Here is a 22,272-nt window from a genome sequence, read left to right on the forward strand (position 1 = left end):
AATACAGCCTCACAAGAGCAGCAGTTGTGTTTGTATAGCACCTAACCAGTCCAGTCCTCAAATGCGAGTTGGAAAACTCTGGGCATCACTCCAAAATCAACACATACACACGCGTGTGCGCACACACACAGAAACAAATTAAAATACTTGTGGTTGAAAGGTGACATATAAAAAAGCGAATAAAAAGGTATTACACATGACCTGATACACTACTACATTTCTCAATATTCTGTTCTGCTATAATCAGTTTATAAAAAAATAGAAAGGATCATCAGAAACATCAGATAGTCACATTTATATTGCTATGCTATCTAGACTGCATAAGCTGTCCTGAACCTAACTTTGCTAAGCAATGTCCAAACAGGCCTTAAAAATCCCAAACCTGCTCAGTCTTCCATAGAAAACAGTAAATCATGCTTACTAATTATAATTAAGGACATTCACTATGAACAGGCACCTGCAATATTAGGCATGATTTTATAAACCAGTGTATTTGTAGGGTTATCTTTCCAAATGACTTGCTCAATTAAGCATCAATTTTTTTCTTTATGCTAAATCAAGAGCTCTTTTGTAGAGAGCTGTTCTCTAAACTTCTTTGATTCATTTCTATGAAGTCTAAATAATGAAAGCATACTAGGGTAATTCTCTTTCAAATGTAATTGGTACATCCTTTGTGAAGAAAGCGAAAAGATCAGTGAAAGCAAACTGAATGCACTGAAGTGCTGGCTCACTACTGACAGACCTAAAACCAGTATTCTGCATTCCTCACAGGGCATAATCTCCATGGCTTTTGCTACTTCTAACACCAGTCAGATGTTATCAAATATCTACCCAAAACCATCATACACACAGTTTTAACATTTTCCACATGTATCGGAGACTCCATGCATTTAACAACTGGAGCTGTTTCTTATTAAGTGAGCGTCAAGAATTGAATGCAACATTCTGTTGAACATTCTTCTAGACTATAAATGGTTCATTTTTCCTGTTGTATCCAGCCAGGCTGCCCCTTTTCTTCCCCGCAACACAAATCGAGTTTTATCAGCCTGAAAGAATCTTTATTCTAAATGAAGCCCAGTACTGTAACAACTTGAAAGGCATCTTTAGGCAGCGTAGTAAAAATGTTTGATTTGTAATTGCCTGCTGAACTCTTGCACAGTCTGCTGCCATATGGTACCCTCCCTTCTACTGGCAAACAATCTTTCCTTGTTCCTAGCTTCTCAGCCTCCCTTCCCCCTCCTTTTCTGGAGGGTATGGATAGGAAATCCGAAGGAGGAGTTTATCCTGCTCTCCGTGTGTTCGTGGTGACATCATAGGTGGGCTGAACGTCTAAGGCGAGAGTGTGTGTGTTTAAAAAAAACTGTCCAAAAGTGATGTATATGGAATCTGGGTCAGCTGTAGCTGGTTAGTGCACTTCTGCATGTGAGAGTAAAACACCGCAGCTTCAAAAAACATTTCTTTCTCTTCTGGAATAACACATACTGGAACTTTTTTTTTTATAATGATTAGTTAGCTTGGTTATCGTATGGAGAAACCCAATTCCTCAATACAGCTTGGATCTAACAGAGAAAGACAAAAGCAGTTTTCAACTCCAACTGCAGATTAACGATCCACAGCATCGGGTAATATAGGAAGAAAAAGCAGCTTGGCCTCTGGGTTTTCCGTCTACCACAGAAGCAAAAAAGCCGGAAGACTTTTCCTTGGTAAGTTTTAAAGTTATTCTTGTTTGCAAGTTTAATTTTGAGCTATTTGTGAATTCTACGTACATCTCCCTCAACATACAATTGTGAAGAAACAAATCTCTCAGCCTGAGAAAAGCTTGTCAAAAAACCCCCCCTCACTTTCGTGGCAGTTGGTAGACTTTGAAAACTTGGAAAGAATTAAAAAGCACTCTGCATAAGAACAGAGACTAACTCATTCCAGTTGTAGGGACGAACAGTTGTTTAGCTGTAAATCTGCTGCAGATTTTGTTATCTAGTTACGGAAAATTAACACTATCAGATTCTTTGCTAAGCATGTAATTTGGGTACTGTGAACATAGTAATGTGAAATTCTGATCCTACCAGAAAGCAAAAGCCAAAAATCCTATCGACTTCAGGGAAGCTGGATTTCACCCAGTGCCAGAGCATAGACCTAGCATTACTAGAACTAGAAAATGGATACCTCAATAAAACCACTGTAAAAGTCCCAAGTAAATCAATGCACATCTGTAAGTGGCAACCATTGTATATCATTTCAACTAAATTTTTATTCATAGTACTTCTGTGCAGCAGAAGTAGTCCAAGCTGTACAACCAGCCAAGCAACCCGAGTCATACATTGATTCAGAATATGATCAAGTTTGTAGCACGAATGATTGTGCAGCTGAAAATCCAAAGGCACTGCTGCAACTGGCACTAATCCCTTCCTTTAACAATCTGTGGAACGATGAGAAAGCCAAATGTGCCTCAGTTAAACAGCAGTTTGTTTCTAAATAGAGACTGATTTCATAAACATGAAATGCAACATACAAGGCAACACTATATTAAGTTGAAAATAGAGGGCTTTGTTACAGTTCTTCTGGGGGGGGAAGGATGCAGTTGCAAGTCAATGATTAAAACAAAGTTGTTTACAAACAGAAGACAAAAGTACAGATAAAAACAAAACAACAAGAGTTGCTAATACATAATTACCTAATTTTTGCCTTTCTTCACACTGACTTGGAAATTAAAATACAGTAAATAATCCAGAACAATGGAAAAGAATTTAAGTTACATATTTGTATTAACAAGCTCTCAGAAATGTCTCACACATGAAAAGAGAATGAAGGGGGTGATGCTAAGCGTGTCACAGAAAGCAAACTTAATTAATGTTTAGTAGCTACGGGAGGGAAAAAAGTCAGAAGCAGTCTTGACAAAAAAGAAAGATGGAACATTTCCAAGTTCTTAAGCCCTTTTTCTTACTATCCTTTTGTGCTCCTTTACATACTAAAGGGAACCATCTAAACAACAACAAAAAACCCCATTTGAAGCCTACATTGTGTGCTTTGGACACCAGTCTCCATTCATTCATGATTAGCCAAGGTTTTGATTTACACTGCTTAGAACAATTCCTAAATCTTTCAAACACGAAAACAGCCGAGTCAATAATTTTAAAGCAATAAACTGGCTACACACAAGGTTTTATGTCTCTCTCCTTTGCTGTCTTCCAACTTCAGAGGTCAAATTTTGCAATGCTTATTATAAAGCAAATAACAGAACATGAATATCACGCTGTTGCCACAACAATGATCTGAAGTAGATGGAAAAGTATGCTATCTAAAGTTTTACAGGAATTTACTTCAAAGAACGGAAATTATGAACCTTTAAACTTTCGCCAGTAACTATATGGCTTTATCAGGTCTTAATTATTGTTTTACTGGGCTTAGTTTGTTTTTCGTAACATGCCTTATTAGTCTGGTCCTTAAAATTTATGCAGCAAATTGAAGCAAAATTTCCTACAGCAAACATCACTAGATGCTTAATATCTTCAGTATCTGTTTCACAGAGAATTCTGGAGCCCTTATATAATGCATTTCCAAATGCAAAATGCAGCACTCCATTGTGCCTGCCTGTTAAAATCCTGCAAACACACACAATGGCTGCAAACAAATGTGAAGGAACCCTCGCATAAAAAAAGCACAAAAAAGCTGGAAACATTATGATGTTTTGCCGTGTTTTCAGAATATCTAGTATGACACAACTTACAAATCTCTTCTGCAGAGAATTTCTAAGAAGGTTTCATTTTTCTAAGCAACACATTTCCAATGACTACTTCAAAAACCCTTGAAGGTTCTTATATTGGCTTTTCTAAAAGGAATCAGATTCCCATTAATCTCAGAGAAGGAGAAATCTGTGACTCAACACATCATGTACCTGACTAACACAAACCAAGAACATATTATTCCTGGATCCCAGTCAATACAATTGAAAGTAATCCTGTTATTTCAGCAAAGGCAGAGCAACTTACCAGAAAAGCACTTGTTTATATAGGGGAAAGTAACTTACAGAAGTACACAGATACATCAAAAATCCACGTGAACATTTCTCCTGTAGTAGTGTTTTCCTCACAGCAGAATTATTTCTAATGCTATGGACCCAGTTTTAAGCTAAAAAACCCCACAGAAATCTCTGCTTCTGAGACAGGAAACTATAGATGGCTTTATTGATTTTAGTTGCTCAGACAAAGCTTAACAGAAAATGAAGTGTGCATAACATCAATAACAGCTTTCAAATTAATTGGTATGTTCAGAGGATCTTTATTCTCAGCATTAGCATTTACTTTTTCAAAAAACACCTGTCTTTGTTTTATATGTTTATAAATGGAATTTTCTAAGAGAGGGCACCATTGGTATTTATCATTTGACCATATTCTTTTAATAAATATTCTGAATAAAGATATGACCGATACGGTGCCTTCCATACAAAGGGAATCCTATATTCACATTTACCTGCAACACCTCCCTTGCATTCAGTCGTAACAAACTACACTGCCCAGGGAGAAGCAGCCTTCGTCAGCTCTGAAAGAACAGATTCCAATTTGTGTCTCTCCAAATTCTACATCCTGCTGAATGTGAGAGTCACAGCAGTACAAAGAACAAATAGTTTGCTGTGTAGAAAGTTAAAAATGCCAAATATATACTGGCTTCCACACTTGCTCGTCCCTGCAACTCTAATATTTGTAAGTGGTGCAATGTTTTGGAGGGTAACACAGCCCATGTTACAGCAGTTTCTCAGTAAAAGTTAAAAATGCCAGTTACTGGTTTATTTTACTCTTTTAAATTGGAATTTTGTTCCTTTAAACACTTTTAAAAGTAATAATCAAAGACTAGTTTTGGAAAGAAGTGTTTTTTGCATGTGGATCACTCTGGAAAAAGAAAGAAACCAGAAGAAAAGGAATGGCATTAAATGTAAAATGGTCTTGAAGCCCTACCCACAGCTCTGAGTGTTTCTGACAAGTTGATGATGAAGTTCATGCTGCCATGACTAGCTGCACATTTCCTCCTGCAGCAGCAATAAAACATCAGCATTCCAGAGCATACGTAATGCCACTTCTACAGAAATCGGAGACCCAAAGCTGGGTGACATAGAAACACAAGAAACCCAAGTGAAGTGACAGTCTTTTCTAATTTAAAAAACACAACAGTTCATAAAGGGTTAAATAATGTATTTTAAAGCATAGTATCCGTAATCACGAGATCTCTCGCTCATTTTCCAAGGTCTGCATTCAGGTATGTCAGCAGCCCCCTCACTACAAGCAACTCTAGACTTGTAGGAAGGGTTTGAGACTTGTGGTTATGTCTAAACCGACCCCCCCTGAGCCCCAACCACTTTATCTTGTAACAGTCATCACACTACCTAAACATCTAAACCTGGGAATCTGTGACATAACGTGTCTGATTAAAACCCCTAAAATGATTATTATTTGTCATTTTTAGATCTTACATATTAGGCTATCGTTCTTTGATGCTTTGGATAAACAGTTTATGTTTTTTTAAGCTGCTTGCCCAGAACATCAGGAAATTTCTGAAACAGTATTTTCATTTCCTTCTAAGCTGATTAAAACTCCAGGTAAACATCTTGCTCAGAACCTATTCTTGTATAACAAGTTACGCATTAAGCTGCTCAAACATGCCAAGCAACATCGCAAGACATTTAATTTTTTCAACATCGAAGTTTCCATGAAAGCATGTATGTTCCCTACCAGGTACATTCTCAGAAGGAACTCATCCCTGCTTATCTGAATGTCTCAGTTTAATACAAGACGTTTCAATTATTTCAAAGTTCCAGGGCATAATCTTACACAGCTGTTGCATTTGGTTATGCTATCTTAGACCATTTAATTCATTTTATGATCTGACAGCACATGTAAAGACACAGAACTTCTAACTTTAACACGTAAGTGTAAAAGTTCAAAATGAACACATACGATTAAAAGAAGTGCGGAAAGCAGACTGCAGCAGAATACACAGTCAGAAAGTGGTCTGCATTGCAAAATGTTTGGTTTTGAAAGATCCATTTAAGTTTTAATGTATTTCAGGGAAAAATGTGCTGCTGCGGGGAAAAACCCCAGCCATTCATTATTTAAGTAACTCTATAGGGTCTTTAAAAACTACCAAGAACTAAAGTGTTATTCACCTCTTTGGACTATGAAGTAGCTGTTATATACTGTGAAAATAGTAAAGTAGTGGACTTGTACTGTGGCTTCATACTTAACCATACGCCATGAAGTCACTTTCTCCTGCATCTGCAAACACTGAACATAAAAACATTGAAATATAACTTACATATGAAGAGGTTTCAAACTTCAGACAATTCGTTCAGCTCATCCTTGTAAAGTTAGAAACCACAGACCCGTTTTCCCATGTGTTTACCATGATTCACGTGAAAATTTAACCTAATGAACTCTGAACACTGTTCAAGAAATTAATATGTCAAATGTCTGAAATTACCAAAGAAAAATACACAATTAGCTCTGGAGAAAAGTGGTACTTTTTCCTACTTTTTTTTTTTTTTTTTAAAACAAAAGTTACACTTTCAACAGAGAAATATTAACAAAGCTTTTAACCAAATTCTGTTTTTGAAAAACAAAATCAACATCAAAATACTTCTCACTACATACTAACAATAAAACATACAGAAATAAGTTTGTAAATATAAACTTTCTCAAACTTCTATGTGTTCCCTCCCTTTATGTAGGGTAAGAAACAATTTTCAGTACGTGTGAAAAGCAAGTATCTTCTTCCCCTCCCAGAAGCAGGGCTTGCAATACAACTGTCAGCCAAACAAAAAGTTATTTTTTAGGCAACAGTAGAACATTTGGATAAGGTTCCTAGATATAATTCCTGACTGCATGTACAGCAGTAGTTTGAAGTTTGTAACCACTGCTCTTATTGAAGTCAAAAAATAGATATGTTCACTCTGAGGTTGAGCAGACATCATTTGTAACAATAATAAAGCCAGCAACAGAACTGGAAGTGACCTGACACAAAAGTGACCTTATCATTTGTAAATGTGAATGTAAAGGAGGCAGCACACGCTTGTTTCTCCTTCAGGGTGGCTGTTTCAGGATTGCCAAATGCACTTAAACTTGAACTTGGCAGGAACAGCCTGAAAATTAACTTTCTCCGGTTCTACTTCATTTCTCCTTGCAACTATACAAAGGCCACTGTACAAAGCCTTGCACAACTACTAATAGCAGTCTGGAAAGGAAAGCCAGATAACAGCTGAGATGAGAAGGGTGATCTGCTTGACAAAGCAAATAAAACATGAAAAACGAGAGTTTTTTCCTGATTTAAGTGCCACCTTTGTTTATCATCTCAAATAGTTAAAAAATAAAGTTAGAAAACAGATGTCTCTAAAAACATTCCTGGATCCTTATCACTGTATTTTAATACCTTACTCAAAGTCAAAAAAATATTATTTTCTTTAAAAGGTGAATGAAACACTTCAGCATGGTTTGTATAGCGATTACACACCTGATACTTTAGTGTTCTTTGGATAAAAACGTTCTCAAAGATACAAAAATAATGCGAGAACAATTTTAAGTGTTCGTCTTAAAAGGCAACTATGCAGGGACACACTCAGAGCAGTGTTATAGGCTTTCCTTACAATTTTTAAGTTGCTTGAATGTTTTTCAATGTTTAAGACAACTGTCTTATGCTTATCTCCTGCCTAATACTAATGTTCAAAAATAGTGTTAGATACATGTGTATTTTTCCAGTCTACTATATCTGTGTATATATAAATTTGGAAAAATGTGTGTCTATATGAATAGGTATGTATGTAGCATTTAACAAATTATACATCTATATACACACATAAAGCTAAAAGAGGACCAGAAAGGCTTTTATAATCCAAATTCCAAAATTTATATAAATATTTTTTGAAAAAACCATCACCCTGTTGCCCTGCTTCCCCTTCCATGAAGATACTCCGCAAGCGCTCCCCATGTTCTATAACCCTGTGTATTTAATTGCAGTGAGTACAAATCTAAGCAGTCAAATTTATAATGAAGCATAATACATAATCTAAGCAGAACATTTTTTCTGAAAATATATCCATTGCAACAACTTATCCACTAAATCCAGTACCTAAATTTTAGAGTTTGCTGATCAAAACAGAAAGCTGTTCTTTGATGCTAATCTAGCAGAACCTAACTCCAAGTAACAGATTCCAAAGACCTGTCTACATACACGTAAACATGGCAAACCCATCAGTTTAGGCAGTTTAAGCAGTACGGGAGCCTTAGTTATGGCTCTAATTTAATGATTTTCTCTTTTATCTGTTCAACAGTCTCTTCTGACGGTCATCATACTTGCTTTAAAATGAAAATATTTAAATGGACTTCGGGTGTACTATTGTTCCTGCTGCTGTCTATTGGGCGCTGTACAGAACAGTCTACGCCTAATAAAACATCCCAGCGGAGGCACCCTCGTTCAGCAGACAGCGGAGAGGAAGGCAAGAAATGCGGTTACACATTCTTGGTCCCAGAACAAAAAATTACAGGGCCAATTTGCGTGAGTACTAATGGACCAGGTACTGGCAACAGAAAAGACGAAGTCACAAGAATGGACATAGAGAACTTGAAGGATGTGCTGTCCAAGCAAAAGCGGGAGATTGACATTTTGCAATTGGTAGTGGATGTGGATGGAAACATTGTGAATGAAGTAAAATTACTGCGGAAAGAAAGCCGTAACATGAACTCTCGGGTCACCCAACTCTATATGCAACTCTTGCATGAGATAATTCGAAAGCGCGATAACTCACTTGAGCTTTCCCAACTGGAAAACAAAGTCCTTAATGTTACAACAGAAATGTTGAAGATGGCAACAAAATACAAAGAGCTTGAAGTAAAATATGCAGCACTAACTGATGTTGTAAATAATCAGTCTGTGACTATCTCATTGCTGGAAGAGCAGTGCTTGAGAATCTTCTCACGACAGGACACCCACGGGTCTCCACCCCTTGTTCAAGTCGTGCCACAGCACATTCCTAACAGCCAGCCATACACTCCTGTTCTTCTAGGAGGTAACGAGATACAGCGAGACCCGGGCTACCCTAGAGACAGAGATGTAAGGCCACCACCTGACGCAGCTACATCTCCTACAAAGAGTCCTTTCAGAGTACCACCATTGGCTTTAATTAATGAGGGTGAGTTACCCATCACTATTTAACCTAGATTTCTCTATTTCAGAGGGAAATTGTCACAACTATAGAAACCGAATGAAGAATTTAAAGTATCTGGTACAGCTAGCCTTTGCTCCTGATTCCGATATTCTTCCCCTGCCCAAGAAAGATTTAGTTTGCCAAATAGTCTAATTCATAAGCTATAGCTGCATAAGATGAATTTGTTGAAACAGTTGATGCTCAGAAATTCAATCTGAAGAATTTACACCTTTGAGTCATAAAGTATTTGAGTTCCTGCCTCCAGCTGGGTTTGAGTTATGGGAATGAAAATTCAGTATTAGCATATACTTTCTAGTATTTAGCCCTGTTTCTCTGAAGATGTCTACTAGCTACATGTTACAATAACCAGCAATGGTCAATAAGAGAAGCTAATTCATATTAAATAAAATAATTGTAAGTAGTTGTCCTTTATACTCACATGTATACATTTGAAAAGTTAACCCTGCTAGAAGAATTTTAGTATTCCGAGATGCTTTAAAATGAACATCCATTCTGTGATTCTATGATCTAAATCCACCAACGCAGTCGTGCAGTAAGCCTCTAAGTGTTTGGTTGAAATATTCAAGCAAGTAACATAAGTTGAAATGATAACTGAATCAACACTGGATCCAATTAGATGCACTCAGCTTTGAAAATTTAAAATTAATAACTACCTTCCCAGTAATCTGATGTCAGTAGGGGATGGCAAGTTCAACTAACACCATAAATATTATAAAAACACATTCAGGAGACTGTATCACATCTTCATGTGTTACATTTTTCAGGTTATTAAATTCATTTGTCTCTACGATCAAAACTGGTGACAAGAAAATGAACTATCTCTGAGCTGCCCTGAATTCTATCATGATTCTCACTTTAGTAAAATTATGACAGAATTGCGATTAAAAAAACTTAAGGATGCAGAAAACCAAGTTTTTCTCAGACATCCATTCAAGTGCTTGCGCTTGGATTCTGTTAGCTTGCACAGCAAAAGAGTTTGGTTGGGGGTTTTCTTTTTTTTTTTCTTTTTTTTTTCCTGCTTTCAAACTGCCTTTAGTCATAGTTGGAAGTTCAGCTTCGTTCTTAAGATGAAGACAAACATTTATTTGTGACTGTTCTACAGCATTACGATTAGCTGCTGATGTAAAAAAAAAACAACACTACTTCTATTCAGAGCCTACAGAAAATTCAGGCACAAGCCCAAGTAAAATGCCAGATGTCACGAGAACTTAAACCGCACATCATGACACAAAAGAAACAGACAATATAAAAGCATTACATTAATGTCTGGTCAGACAACAAAAGTATAGATCTAAAAACCCAGCGACTTCCTGTTTCCCAGAAAACCCATGCTTCAAGGTTTTGTTACAAATGCATCTTCTTCCTTCTCAATATACCCCTGCTGTACGTACAAAATGAAGCAACAGCACTAAATATTTTCCTCTAAATTATCTACCATGGTCTTCACTAACCCCTTTACCCCTAAGTTCAGAGTTTGAATCCACTTTTGCAAGGGAACACAAAGAAATCTTAGGAAATTTATTTCATTTAATACTAGATTCTTGAGTTTGAAGCTCAAGTGTTTCGTGCAATGCCTTCGGAAAAGGAGGGCTGGAACTGCCACAGCTGGTAGAGCATCAGTCATCAAACCCAAAACTTCTGAATTGCAACACAATGCCCAGCTATTATCGCTGATTTTTTAGATTAAGGTAAGCATATTTAATGGTCCACAGAACAAAAATTGTCTACATCATAGAAAAAGGAACTTTCCAATTAAAAGATGATGATTACTTATAATGTAGAATGATATAAAAAAAAGATCAATGAAAACCAAACAGTCCCATTTAGAAACAGGCCTGTCAAAGACTTGGCTATGACAAAACTGGACAAACACGTAGGAGCTTTCTCCTACTGTATCTGAAGAAGTTGTACCTACCAACCAGTTGCATGCAGACGTTTACAGAAGGGTCAATGTGCATCTTCATACTGTGGGTAGAGCGTAAAATTGAAAATATATGGGGAACAGAGGGATGAGGTCATGTTTTCTGAAATGTATTTTGGTAAATTTGCATGAAAATTGCTCTAAAATTGAGGAAGAATAATGTTCCTATGGATTATAGTTTTCATAATTATCTTAATTCTTGGAATAACAACCAGCGCCCCCAAATTTTACTGCTGCTATGTTGCAAAAAGTAGCTTCAAGTAGAGAAAGTACTTGAAAAATTATACCACCCTCCCCATTAATACCTCTCAGTTAACAATGTAACTTTTTTTAAAAATATGCCAAATTTTGTTTTGGAATTTTGCTCTATCATTGCCCAAAAAATCCTCTATATGAAGTTTACACAAGCACAGACTCTATATCACCCACTCAAGGTGACATTTGGCATCTTAAAATAGGATTCAGCCATCATTTTATTAGGCTTCCAATTTAAGTTACTTCGTCACTTTCCTTCTCTACTACATCTAATTTACAACAGAACAGGATCTGTACTAAATCATACATCTAAAACACAATTTTAGAAATGAGATATTTAACAGATCACCTTTGCAGAGTATTTCTAACTTATAACTGTCTCAGCAACTTAGTGTACACAGACTTGCAAAAGACTAGATACACGAGATACTTATTCCTTACATAGATAACAAGATCTTAAACAGAGTAATTATGCTTTTTTCACTAGCCAGAGCCACCACTCACCCCAGCACTGTGGAGAATCTTACACTCTGACTAATCTCAGCATTTCTACTGAACAAGACACAGACCTGTTCTCATACCGTGAACTTAGAATAATTACATAAAGCATTTACTTTTCAAAAAAAATTCAAGGCTATGCACCAAAAGTTATGGGATTTGTTGGATTTCCTTACACTAAGAGCAGAAGTCCATTACCTCTACTACAACATTAACTTATGACAAGCGCACAGACAAATCGGAGCAGCAAAAGGCAGACAAGCTGCATCCTGTGACCTTAATGCCAGCTGAATTTCCAAAGTGATCAAAGTGTATTATATAAACAGACTAGTACAATTCTGTCTGCCTTAAAAGCTACTTAATCACTCCAAACATCTGCTTGGGTGTCTCACGGAAAAATGAGCCCTGAATTCCTCCTCCAGTAGAAATCACGTGAAATAATACACAGCAGAACTGAGCTATTCATCTTCATTTAACATTACAAAAAAATACTACTTGTCTGGTTTTGATTTTCTAACGTAATAATTGCTTTACAATAATACTCCTACAGCAACATCCCTGTTCAGTTATACAGCACCCAAATTTACTTCAGACAGTTCAAGGAAAGGGAATGAGACCCACCCTAGCCCAGGAAATTATCTGTCCACTGGACACACTTTGCAGTGTACACAATCTAAGTGGAAATTTTAACTGTGAACAACAGAAAAAGGAGTCACGTACCAAAGCTACAGTATTTCTTTCTTAAGCTGCTACTGCATGCACTGCAAGAACGACAAAAACATCATCAAATACTGACAGTAGAGTACGCAGCAGCATTTATGACAGCTCAATGTCTGGTGTTCCTGGTAGCACTGTCACAACCAGAAACTCCAAGTAGTCACCTTCATTAGATTCACAAGCTTTCTGCACTCTAATTTATATGCAATCCTTTTATGGATTTCTTGCTAATTACACACTTACCCAACTGGCAACTATCACTTTCAAATCTAAAAAATCTAGTTCTCTAAAAAAAAAAATCTACTTTCAGTTTGTTTGTTATGCAACCTTAATCTGCAGTGAAGGTCACTTTCACTCAACTTCTATTTCTGATTCAAGAATAACCTCAACAACTGTCTTCTCTGCTTCTTCGCACATTACTTTCTTCTGTGACTGATGACTTGTCTCTGAACTTCCAAGTAGATTTGAGAAAACAAGCCTTCTAAAATGAGAGGAACACTAAGTAATTTATTTGCAGATTTACTGAATATGAATTTTCAAATACATTTTGGGCATTCACCACTAACTAGCAATCAGAATATTAGTAAATATCCCGTCTCTCTAAATCAACTGAAGTAATGATACATAAATATAAACCCTTTTCTAAAAAGTAGAAAATAAAAATATTACCAAAAATTGAAAGGCAAACTAGGCAGAGTTTTCAGAGATAAGCCGCATGCTTCTTACAGAACAACCAGATGCTCTTCTGTACTAGTATTTGTAAAACCACTGTTCACATGATCTAAAATAGAGCTTTCAAGAAGCACTGTCACCAGCCACAGCATTTTCATAGAATCACAGCCCTGAAAACCAGCACTTGAGCCCTTCTAGCTGCTCAAAAGCCCTTCTCCATTGCTTGCTCTATTTTCTTCATCAGTAGCCATCTACATGTCACACCAGGGTAACACACAAAAAAGATTATCCTATCCACAGCTAACAAGCTGATCCTAAAACTGGGTAAGTACATAAAAGCAAACAAGTTACACAGTATAAGAATGCTCTTTCACTAAATTCCATGTCTGTAGACATTGGCAGTAAATATTTCTCACAGCAGCTCTCAAACTATTTATGTATTCAGGGAGTGGGGGTGGGGTGCGTGTGTTGTTTGGGTGTTTTGGGTTTGGTTTCAGGTTCCACCAGTTTCAAATGGTGCACTAGGACAATGAAGTAAACTGACATCTACCTTTTACAAAAGTGGTACAGGAGAAAATAGTTAAAGAAAAACATAGTGCATTTCTTGAATATAAACAGTCAGAATATAAATCTTTGACACAGTAGACAAAGTCAAAAACTGGGTGTTGGTAACCGGAGTCTATTATCTGTTTACCAAAATGAAGTTTTTGTTTAAATAAATATTTATAGGATATTGACACGTTTATTTGTAGATACACAATTAATCTAAGACAGTAACTTCTTAGGCTGGTTTCTATGGTAGCTCTACCTTAATTTAATTGCTGACTTTCCATTATCATTACAAAATACTATTGAACAATGTGCACTGCGTCGCCAAGCTTGAATGCTTACAGTATTTCTTTTCAAAAAGGTCCATTCAAAGACTGCCAACAAGCCAAGGAAGCTGGGCATTCCAACAGCGGGATTTATATGATCAAACCTGAAAACAGTAATGAACCGATGCAGCTATGGTGCGAGAACAGCCTGGACCCGGGAGGATGGGCAGTTATTCAGAAGAGGACAGATGGATCTGTCAACTTTTTCAGGAACTGGGACAGTTACAAGGTAAATTCTAGAATGCAGAAAATCAGCTGCTTCATTTCAGTGTGGCAGTGACATTATCTGCTGCAATCAAGATGGTGGGAACATTTCCAATGTAATTCATTGCAAACAGTTGTACTGAATCATAAACACTGAGGAGCTGTAAGTAGACAGCTGCTTAAGTTAGAACATGAAATTAATTCTACGAACAAAGATAAGCGCAAAGAGAGGTCATCCCTCCGAGGCAAACATATTTCAGTGGGAACAACCTATTTCACTCCACACATTATTCAACTTTGTATGAACTAACTTATCCGAAATAGCCTGCATTTGTAATGCACAACACAACAACTAGGCAGACATGTTATTCTAGACAGTGACTGGGAAGTAATTTATTACAAAGACCTAACTAAACATATGATTTTTATTAACACACTGAGAACTACAGTAAGTACTTGAAAAGCTTAATTGTCTCCCTTATGAACAAGCAATCTCAGCCACTGGAATTACTCATCTAAGCAAGTTAATAGATTTGCAGGATCAGCGTCTCAACATTCCTAGTAATGAATTCAAGGAAATAATTTCTACCTTTAAAATTAGGTTAGAAATCTGAATATGTAGGGCTGGTGAAGGGAAACACATTCTTGTGCATTATTGTGATATTATGCACTAGCAGGCTTAATGCCTAGGATGACAAAGGCATGTTACTTTGGAGTAATTACATGGTAAGATGGGAAATTTGAGAATCCACTTGGTTCAGTTATTAAAATAATTATTATAATATGCTGGCTTCATACATATAGGACACAGTTTTTCCCTATGATGCTCACTTTAAACGGACCTGCAATTGTATCTGGAGAGAACTGAGCCACATGTAACTCAATCAGTAATCTCAAAATAGTATCATATACACAAAGGAAATGACAACAGCTTACTATGAGGATTTTCACTTTTCGCATTCTTGGAATTTAACGATTCAAATGTTAATCACTCCTTAGTAGCAACTATTCAAAGACTTGTCAGAAAAGTAGGTGGTGGTGGTTTTGTGGGGTTTTGGTTAATGTTGTGAGGCAGTTACAGAGTGCCTTATAAAGTAACTATAAACATTTTGAACATAATGCAAAGAAAATGTGAAGAGTGCATAACTGGCATCTAATAATGGCTCAAGCTTGGGCAAATTTGCCCCCAGGAGATTTCTCATTAAATTGCAGTGGCTGAAGACAGTATTCCTACTACCTAACTTCAAGTACTTGAAGATGCACCTCTGCGGCTGGCTTAAACTAAAGCCTGCACCGCTGACAGAGATCTCTCCCACGTCCACATTTCTACTTTCCCGACCTCTGCGTGGCTGCACAGCTACAACGTTGATGCAAGGGAAGTATTGCAAATGTGGCCACGAGCCAGGAGAACAGCATCACTACCATTTTTGGCAGCAGCATGATACTAGATCAACTTAAGCCCCTTGTGAAACTGCAGGTTGAGCTAGGAGCCTGGACTGTTTGTCTACTGGAGAGAGACTTCCCCAGAAAGTGATTTGAAGCAGGAAATCAGCTGTAGGTCCTACATAATCAACGGCCTGAGGAGGAGGGTAGGAAAACCTCGGAAACTAGGAGGCACAACAGATAGCTGCGGTGGATGACATACCTACCTTAGCTGCAACACCAAACAGTAACAACACTGGTTTACTTAGGGACAGCAGATATGAAATGTCACTTCACAGCTACCATACTGGTAGTCTGCAACAGTATGTCTTCATATTGTATTTCTAATAAATCTAGTAAAGAGCACAAATTAATTATGTGACTAAGTTTACAGTAAAAACCAACACTAGTTGCATTAAAAATACAACAAAAAGTTATTTACCTTGAACACTGAGACTGTTGAACCAGAAGTTGAAACCTTGAAATATCCCTCCTTACATTCTATTAGTCATACATTCTTAAAGATCCCCTTAGCTTTGTCAAGAAATGTATCGTTTCAGTTTCCCTATTCTCTCTTCCTTTATCTTAAAAAGAGGAGAACGTTACAGAAAACAGATGGTTTTGCCACCTGTACAGATTCTGGTAGTACCTCATGCGGCTAGCTGAGTAAGTGATGAAGTGCAGCAAAACAAAGCATTTAGATGTACGGGTTGAGCAGTCACTCGGAAGGTTAATGGCTTTCGGTACCCAAGTTCCACCGGTTTATAATACTCCTGCTGATGAGCATTTTGACAAACAAGAAAAACTATGCTAAACATCACCTTCTGATCTTCTTTTGTACAGAAAGGATTTGGAAACATCGATGGAGAGTACTGGCTGGGTCTAGAAAATATTTACATGCTTAGCAATCAGGATAATTACAGACTATTGATTGAGTTAGAGGACTGGAGCAATAAGAAAGTCTATGCAGAATACAGCAGCTTCCGCCTGGAGCCCGAAAGCGAATTCTACAGGCTGCGCTTAGGAACATACCAAGGAAACGCAGGTGATTCCATGATATGGCATAACGGCAAGCAATTTACAACACTGGACAGAGACAGGGATATGTATTCAGGTAAGGAAACTCGTATGCATGCGAAAAGTGAACACAGCAGATTCCATTAGTGAAACCATCTTTAAAATATAATATAATATAAAACAAGTACATAAATTCTGATAAAACAACTCTATTGAAAGATGCTTCAAATTGACAATGATAAAAATCACGTTGGCATGGCCCCCTTCAAGCCCCGGCTTCATTCAGAGTTTCAAATTTCATTACCCTCACTGCAGGCACACTTGAGCAAGCTTTGTGTTTAGCTCAATGACATCCTTATCATTTGCACGCGACTCTCTGCAGTCAGAATACCAGTCCAGGTGACCTCTCAGAGTAGTGCTGTGGCCATGTAACAATAATCACCAGGAACTAAAGCCTCTGAACAGCATGAAATGAAGTGCAATTGTGCACAGGCTTAGTTATGTACCAACACGTGAGAATCAGGCAGATCACTTTGCTTCGTTCTCCTTTAAGGACACTTTCTCTGTTCATTTCCACATTCCTCCTCCAGCTTTTGCCGTAAAGCGTTAGCAGTAAAAGAAAGGTTGGGGAGTAGAATACTTCAACTGCTTTTTCCTCAGCTGTCAATAACCATAAAGCTGGACAAATCTTGCAAACTGTTAAAAAAGCCTCTAACAGTAAATACACAAAGTTAGAAGCAACTCTTTGTGGAACTGTGGCCCTGTGTGCTGCTTGAGACTGCATCAACTCACATTGCTTCCACGGAAGTATTTCTAAACAGTACATAACCCGAGTTCCTTGAATGCTAGCTCATGAGCAAGCACTGCTGATAGTTGGAGAATAGGTATCTCCTCAGCTTTCAGCTGTCACATTAAATACTGTGTCAATAATCCCCTCTCCAGGCAATGGTTGCTATTACAACAGAATTTATAATTTAGGTAGATGCAGCAATTGATATGACTGCAACAGGCCACGAAGTACTTCAAAGTTCCCTCTAAGAATAAGTTACAGTATGAAAGCATTTGCTAATCTCCATTTCTCCACTTTAAGGTCAAAGTTCACCTGTTTCTTTCTGTTCCACAGGAAACTGTGCCCATTTTCACAAAGGCGGCTGGTGGTACAACGCATGTGCCCACTCTAACCTTAACGGGGTGTGGTACAGAGGAGGCCACTACAGGAGCAAGTATCAGGATGGAATCTTTTGGGCTGAGTACCGGGGTGGTTCCTACTCCTTGAAAGCAGTTCAAATGATGATCAGACCTATAGACTGAGGACAAAAATCCCACAGTGCTCAAGTGATCACGTATTAACTTCTCAGCGCTTGAGTTCCAGAAAAATAAAATATTACTTCTTAATCATTATTTTGCACAATCTGCCCCTGCAAAAAGCAGGTCTAGGGTTTGCTGTCTTTTTTTCCCCTGTTGTGTTCCCCTCGCCTTTTTTTAGAAACTTTTTCTACTGTGACAGACAGTGTTTCTTTAAACACACATCCACAAAAGCAGATGTTTGTGCTTGCAAAGCATATTTATCTTTGATCAAGTCCAACATACTTCATGTAAACAGTCATTAAGGCTGGTAAAAAACTCCAGATATATGACAAGCTATAAGCTTTTTCACTTAAAAAGCTTATGCTTTTTCAGGTTAGCTCAAACCTTAAATGTAAATATGTGAAATGACATTGTCTTGCTTTAATGTGAAAATTGATTAGTTATTTAACAATTTATTTAAAAATGTTGGTATTGCTTTCAATGAAAATCGGACTTCACATTACTGTTTAAGATTTACTCCAAGAAGCTACACAAAAAACTGAAGACATTCTAGCTTTGCCAGCAGAGAAAGTTTTTTGCAATAAGTAATTATTTCAAAATGAAGTGGTGAATTAAAATATAAAAATTCTTAGCGGTGTAGAGAATTTCTTAAGATCTACATATCCTACCTTCTGTAAAACACTTAGGCAAAATGTTCCTAACATAATAAAAGAAAAATAATTGTATGAAATTGTTGATAAACTTAAGACAACCAAATTGCTCATTTTTTTTCTTTTCTTTTTTTTTTATATCAAACATCCTAATCACAAAAAAATAGTTCTTGATACTTTCAACTTAAATGGCAAAACAAAAGTCCTGATATTAAAATCATGACTCAACACTTGGGAAACCCCTCCCCAGATCCAATTAGGAGTGATGAGGTCTGAGTAAGTGTTCACATACACTAATTTAGAGAATGACCAAGTCTCTGAATATTGTTTTCCTCCAACACAGCTTTCTGCTGACACAGTAAAGCAAAGATTAGAAATCAGCTCTAAATGTATTCTGCCTGCCACCCCAAACTTGGACTGCTCTTAAGACATATTTCCCTTCCCCTACATGTATACAATGTTTGATACTGTCTATATTAAGTTTTCTACCTTCTAGATATCAGATTTCCAGTGGAATTAATATGTAATATAAGAAATTAATTAGAAAATACTTTTCCAACCTTTAACAAAAGCCATATGACACTGCATCAAAACAAGATATTTCCAAAAGCAGAAACAAAATGTTCCTTTCAGGTGCCAGAGTCTCTGAAACTAAAGTTTTTTTCCTAGCATATAAAATTATTCAATAACTGGACTTAGCCACACAGATTACTTAATTTAATTTGATATTACACAAAAACTAAATATGCTGCTCTGAACTATAACCAACATATTTGTTTGGCACTTCATATGTGCCTTCAAGATTTTAAGGAACTGTTGCCCCTGTTTAACATAAGAAACCCTAATAGCCAAAAGAATAACCTAATATTACTGTTATGTTAGTCAATATCAACTCCTATGCAAAACCTCATTTGTAATTCAGAGGTCAGAAAATAGCATTCTGCTTTCAAAACACATTCTCTGGAGTGGGTAAAGCTTCATTGACAATATATGGCTGAAAGGGCTGCAGTTAAATCCTTGGTCAGAGATCAAAGCCAACAAGTTTCAACAATATTTCATAGGGGTTGGCAGGGGGTGGGGAATCAGTCCCAGCATATTCCATTCCCAAATTCCGAGTATTTTAACTGACACAAACGTTTAAGATTACAATTCTGAAATTGTTCTTCATAAGTGATGTTTGTTTGTTACAAATATGGTACAGACCTCTTTAACCGAGTGTTCTAGACAAGGCTTTTTAATTGCAAACACTTAAAATTCAGACTATCTATGGTCTAGTCTTTTCTTCTATGGTAGCTGGCTAGAGAGCCATTCAGGTAAATTGAAAAGCTGAAAATGCCCTCCAAAATGTTCCTTTAATGGACACTTTTAACAGCTTTAGTTCATTCAACCTATAGATGTCCTCTCCTCAAAAGAGATCTCGTTTTACCACAAGAACCTCTTGCCTGCTACAAAAACAGTGTTTATTCAGTGCAGTCAGTGAAAGATGTACTCCACAGAAACCCCTATGTAAAATTAACTTGCACTCAACCTTTAAATTAGATCTTACATATTAGACATGTAAAAAGGGAGTCTTTCCCAATTTAAAGCTGCAGGATAACATTAACTAAACATTATTACAAAATATACCCAGAAAGCTCAGACTGTACAAATGCTGTGCTCTGAAAGGAAAGGCTTAAAACTAAGTTACCGATATAAGATTATGGGGATGGAAAGCACAGCGTCTCTTTCAGGTTGGTTCACATTTTGTACAATAATTTACTACTTTCAAATGCTTGTAACCCTATCAGTTCTTAGCTTTTGGGTTGAATTTTCTAAGCATGGTAAACGATTTTAGAAGTTCAATGTTTTCTCTCACACTTTAAGAAAAGATTTTCAAAAGAGGCTGTAGCGTCCCTCAAGTGTATTGCACTGGACATTCAGAAGCAGTTTGCCTGTGAGGACACAGCTTTCACCATTCCTGTACTATCAGTCCAAATTTAACCAAGCAGACCTTGAGGAAGTTTAACCTGTACTAAACTAGAAACATGGTTTTCACATATATTTCCAAAGTCTATTGCAAACATTATCACTGACATAGCTGAATATTCATCAGACAAATACGTCAGTAACCTGTTTTCAGCCTTCCAGTTTCTGGATATAATTCCTGAAAGACAGCTATAAGAAAATAGTTCAAAAGGTAGTACTGCTTAGTTAAATAAAAATCTTACTTCTCAAGAAATGGCTCAATTGTTTCATTATGCAATCTCAAATTAATCAGAACTCCATAATAAGACTCCCTTTGAAAATAGCTTTTTATTATGAGGTGAAATATAACATCAAATATAGCTCCCATTTGTTTTGGCTACTTTCATCAGCCAGGTGATGCAACAGTGGCGACATACCCCACTTCATGTAAGGAGGACCTAACGCTAAACATTTTTAGTGGTGTTGCACAGCTCTCAGCACTCACATTTAAGTCAGTGAGTCCACACTGATGATGTGCTGCTCTCACTTGCATTTCTAGAATTCTGGAATCGCACCACACTTACTGCTGCAAGGGACTTAAAAATATTTTTATTTCCCCCCCTAGTTAAACAGAGGGACATCTTTGTGTTGTCCGCAGTGAGCAAGCTGTGGCAATAACAATCTGTACTTCTGCGGCTCCATTCCCATTGCAAAGACTACACAACACAGCATTTAAACTTTATCTTGTAATGCTAAAACAGTCATGAAAAAAACTCCACACCCACATTCAGTATTTGGTTGCATAAGGGTAAACCTAACAACCTCTGAAGGTTAAAACACTCATCCTTGAAATCGCAGCTGCAATTCCTTTATACACTCACTTTCCCTATGACCTTCCAAACAGAGTCCTTTGTGACCAGTGCCAATATTTCTCTGGAGGGGATTTGCCACGGTAAATGTAGCGGAGTGGCAGGCCTGATTCTCCGCACTCTTCTAAAGAGCGTTTCAGGGGAGCGCAGCAACTGCAGGATCCCTGCACCAACAATGAACAGAGCCCCACCTCACGCTTCCTCTTTCCCTGAGAGAAAATGGACCTTCTGGTTAATCCCTCTTCCCGGCACACACCAGGATCACAATTCCAAACAGCAGACTTTTAGGTAGACTTTTCCAGGCATTTTAAACCAGGAGCAGCACTTACTCCCCCATATGATTTTAAACCAGAAGTAACAGCATAAAAAAAAAAAAATCCTTTCAGGAATTATAACCTATAGCTGGTAAGCTTAAAACAGCAAGTAAACCAAGCAACATAAAGTTACTTCTGTTCCATATGACTCTTGCATCAGTAAAAATGCCAGGGGAAGAAAATTTTAGAAATAATACTCCTGCAAATCTACTCTGGTACTCACTCATGGAGATTAAAGCTTTGACTAAATGAGAAGAATTGGACTCAACAGCCAATCTTCCAAGACGGATCCAGATTTATCACAACTGTAGTTTCAAAGCAATTTTATACTTTTTGTCACTTATTTAAACCTTACGAAATTAATTTTAGAGGGAGCGCACCAGTGGGCATTTGCTATTCCT

At 37.2% G+C, this 22,272-nt stretch overlaps 2 protein-coding genes across 9 annotated transcripts in view; one reads left to right on the plus strand and one right to left on the minus strand.

Annotated features, from left to right (window-relative positions):
• The window catches only part of RALGPS2 (Ral GEF with PH domain and SH3 binding motif 2), a 124,279-nt gene that overhangs the window by 38,539 nt on the left and 63,468 nt on the right, over positions 1–22,272 (minus strand). The gene's annotated exons all lie outside the window — the stretch shown is intronic.
• Positions 1,306–21,191, plus strand: ANGPTL1 (angiopoietin like 1). The gene is made up of 5 exons (XM_009939582.2): positions 1,306–1,703; positions 8,312–9,169; positions 14,179–14,372; positions 16,613–16,883; positions 17,910–21,191. The coding sequence occupies exons 2-5, from the start codon at positions 8,344–8,346 to the stop codon at positions 18,095–18,097; spliced, it is 1,479 nt and encodes a 492-aa protein (XP_009937884.1). The 5' UTR covers positions 1,306–1,703; positions 8,312–8,343; the 3' UTR covers positions 18,098–21,191.

Source organism: Opisthocomus hoazin, chromosome 6, assembly GCF_030867145.1.
Source record: "Opisthocomus hoazin isolate bOpiHoa1 chromosome 6, bOpiHoa1.hap1, whole genome shotgun sequence".
Taxonomy (NCBI): domain Eukaryota; kingdom Metazoa; phylum Chordata; class Aves; order Opisthocomiformes; family Opisthocomidae; genus Opisthocomus; species Opisthocomus hoazin.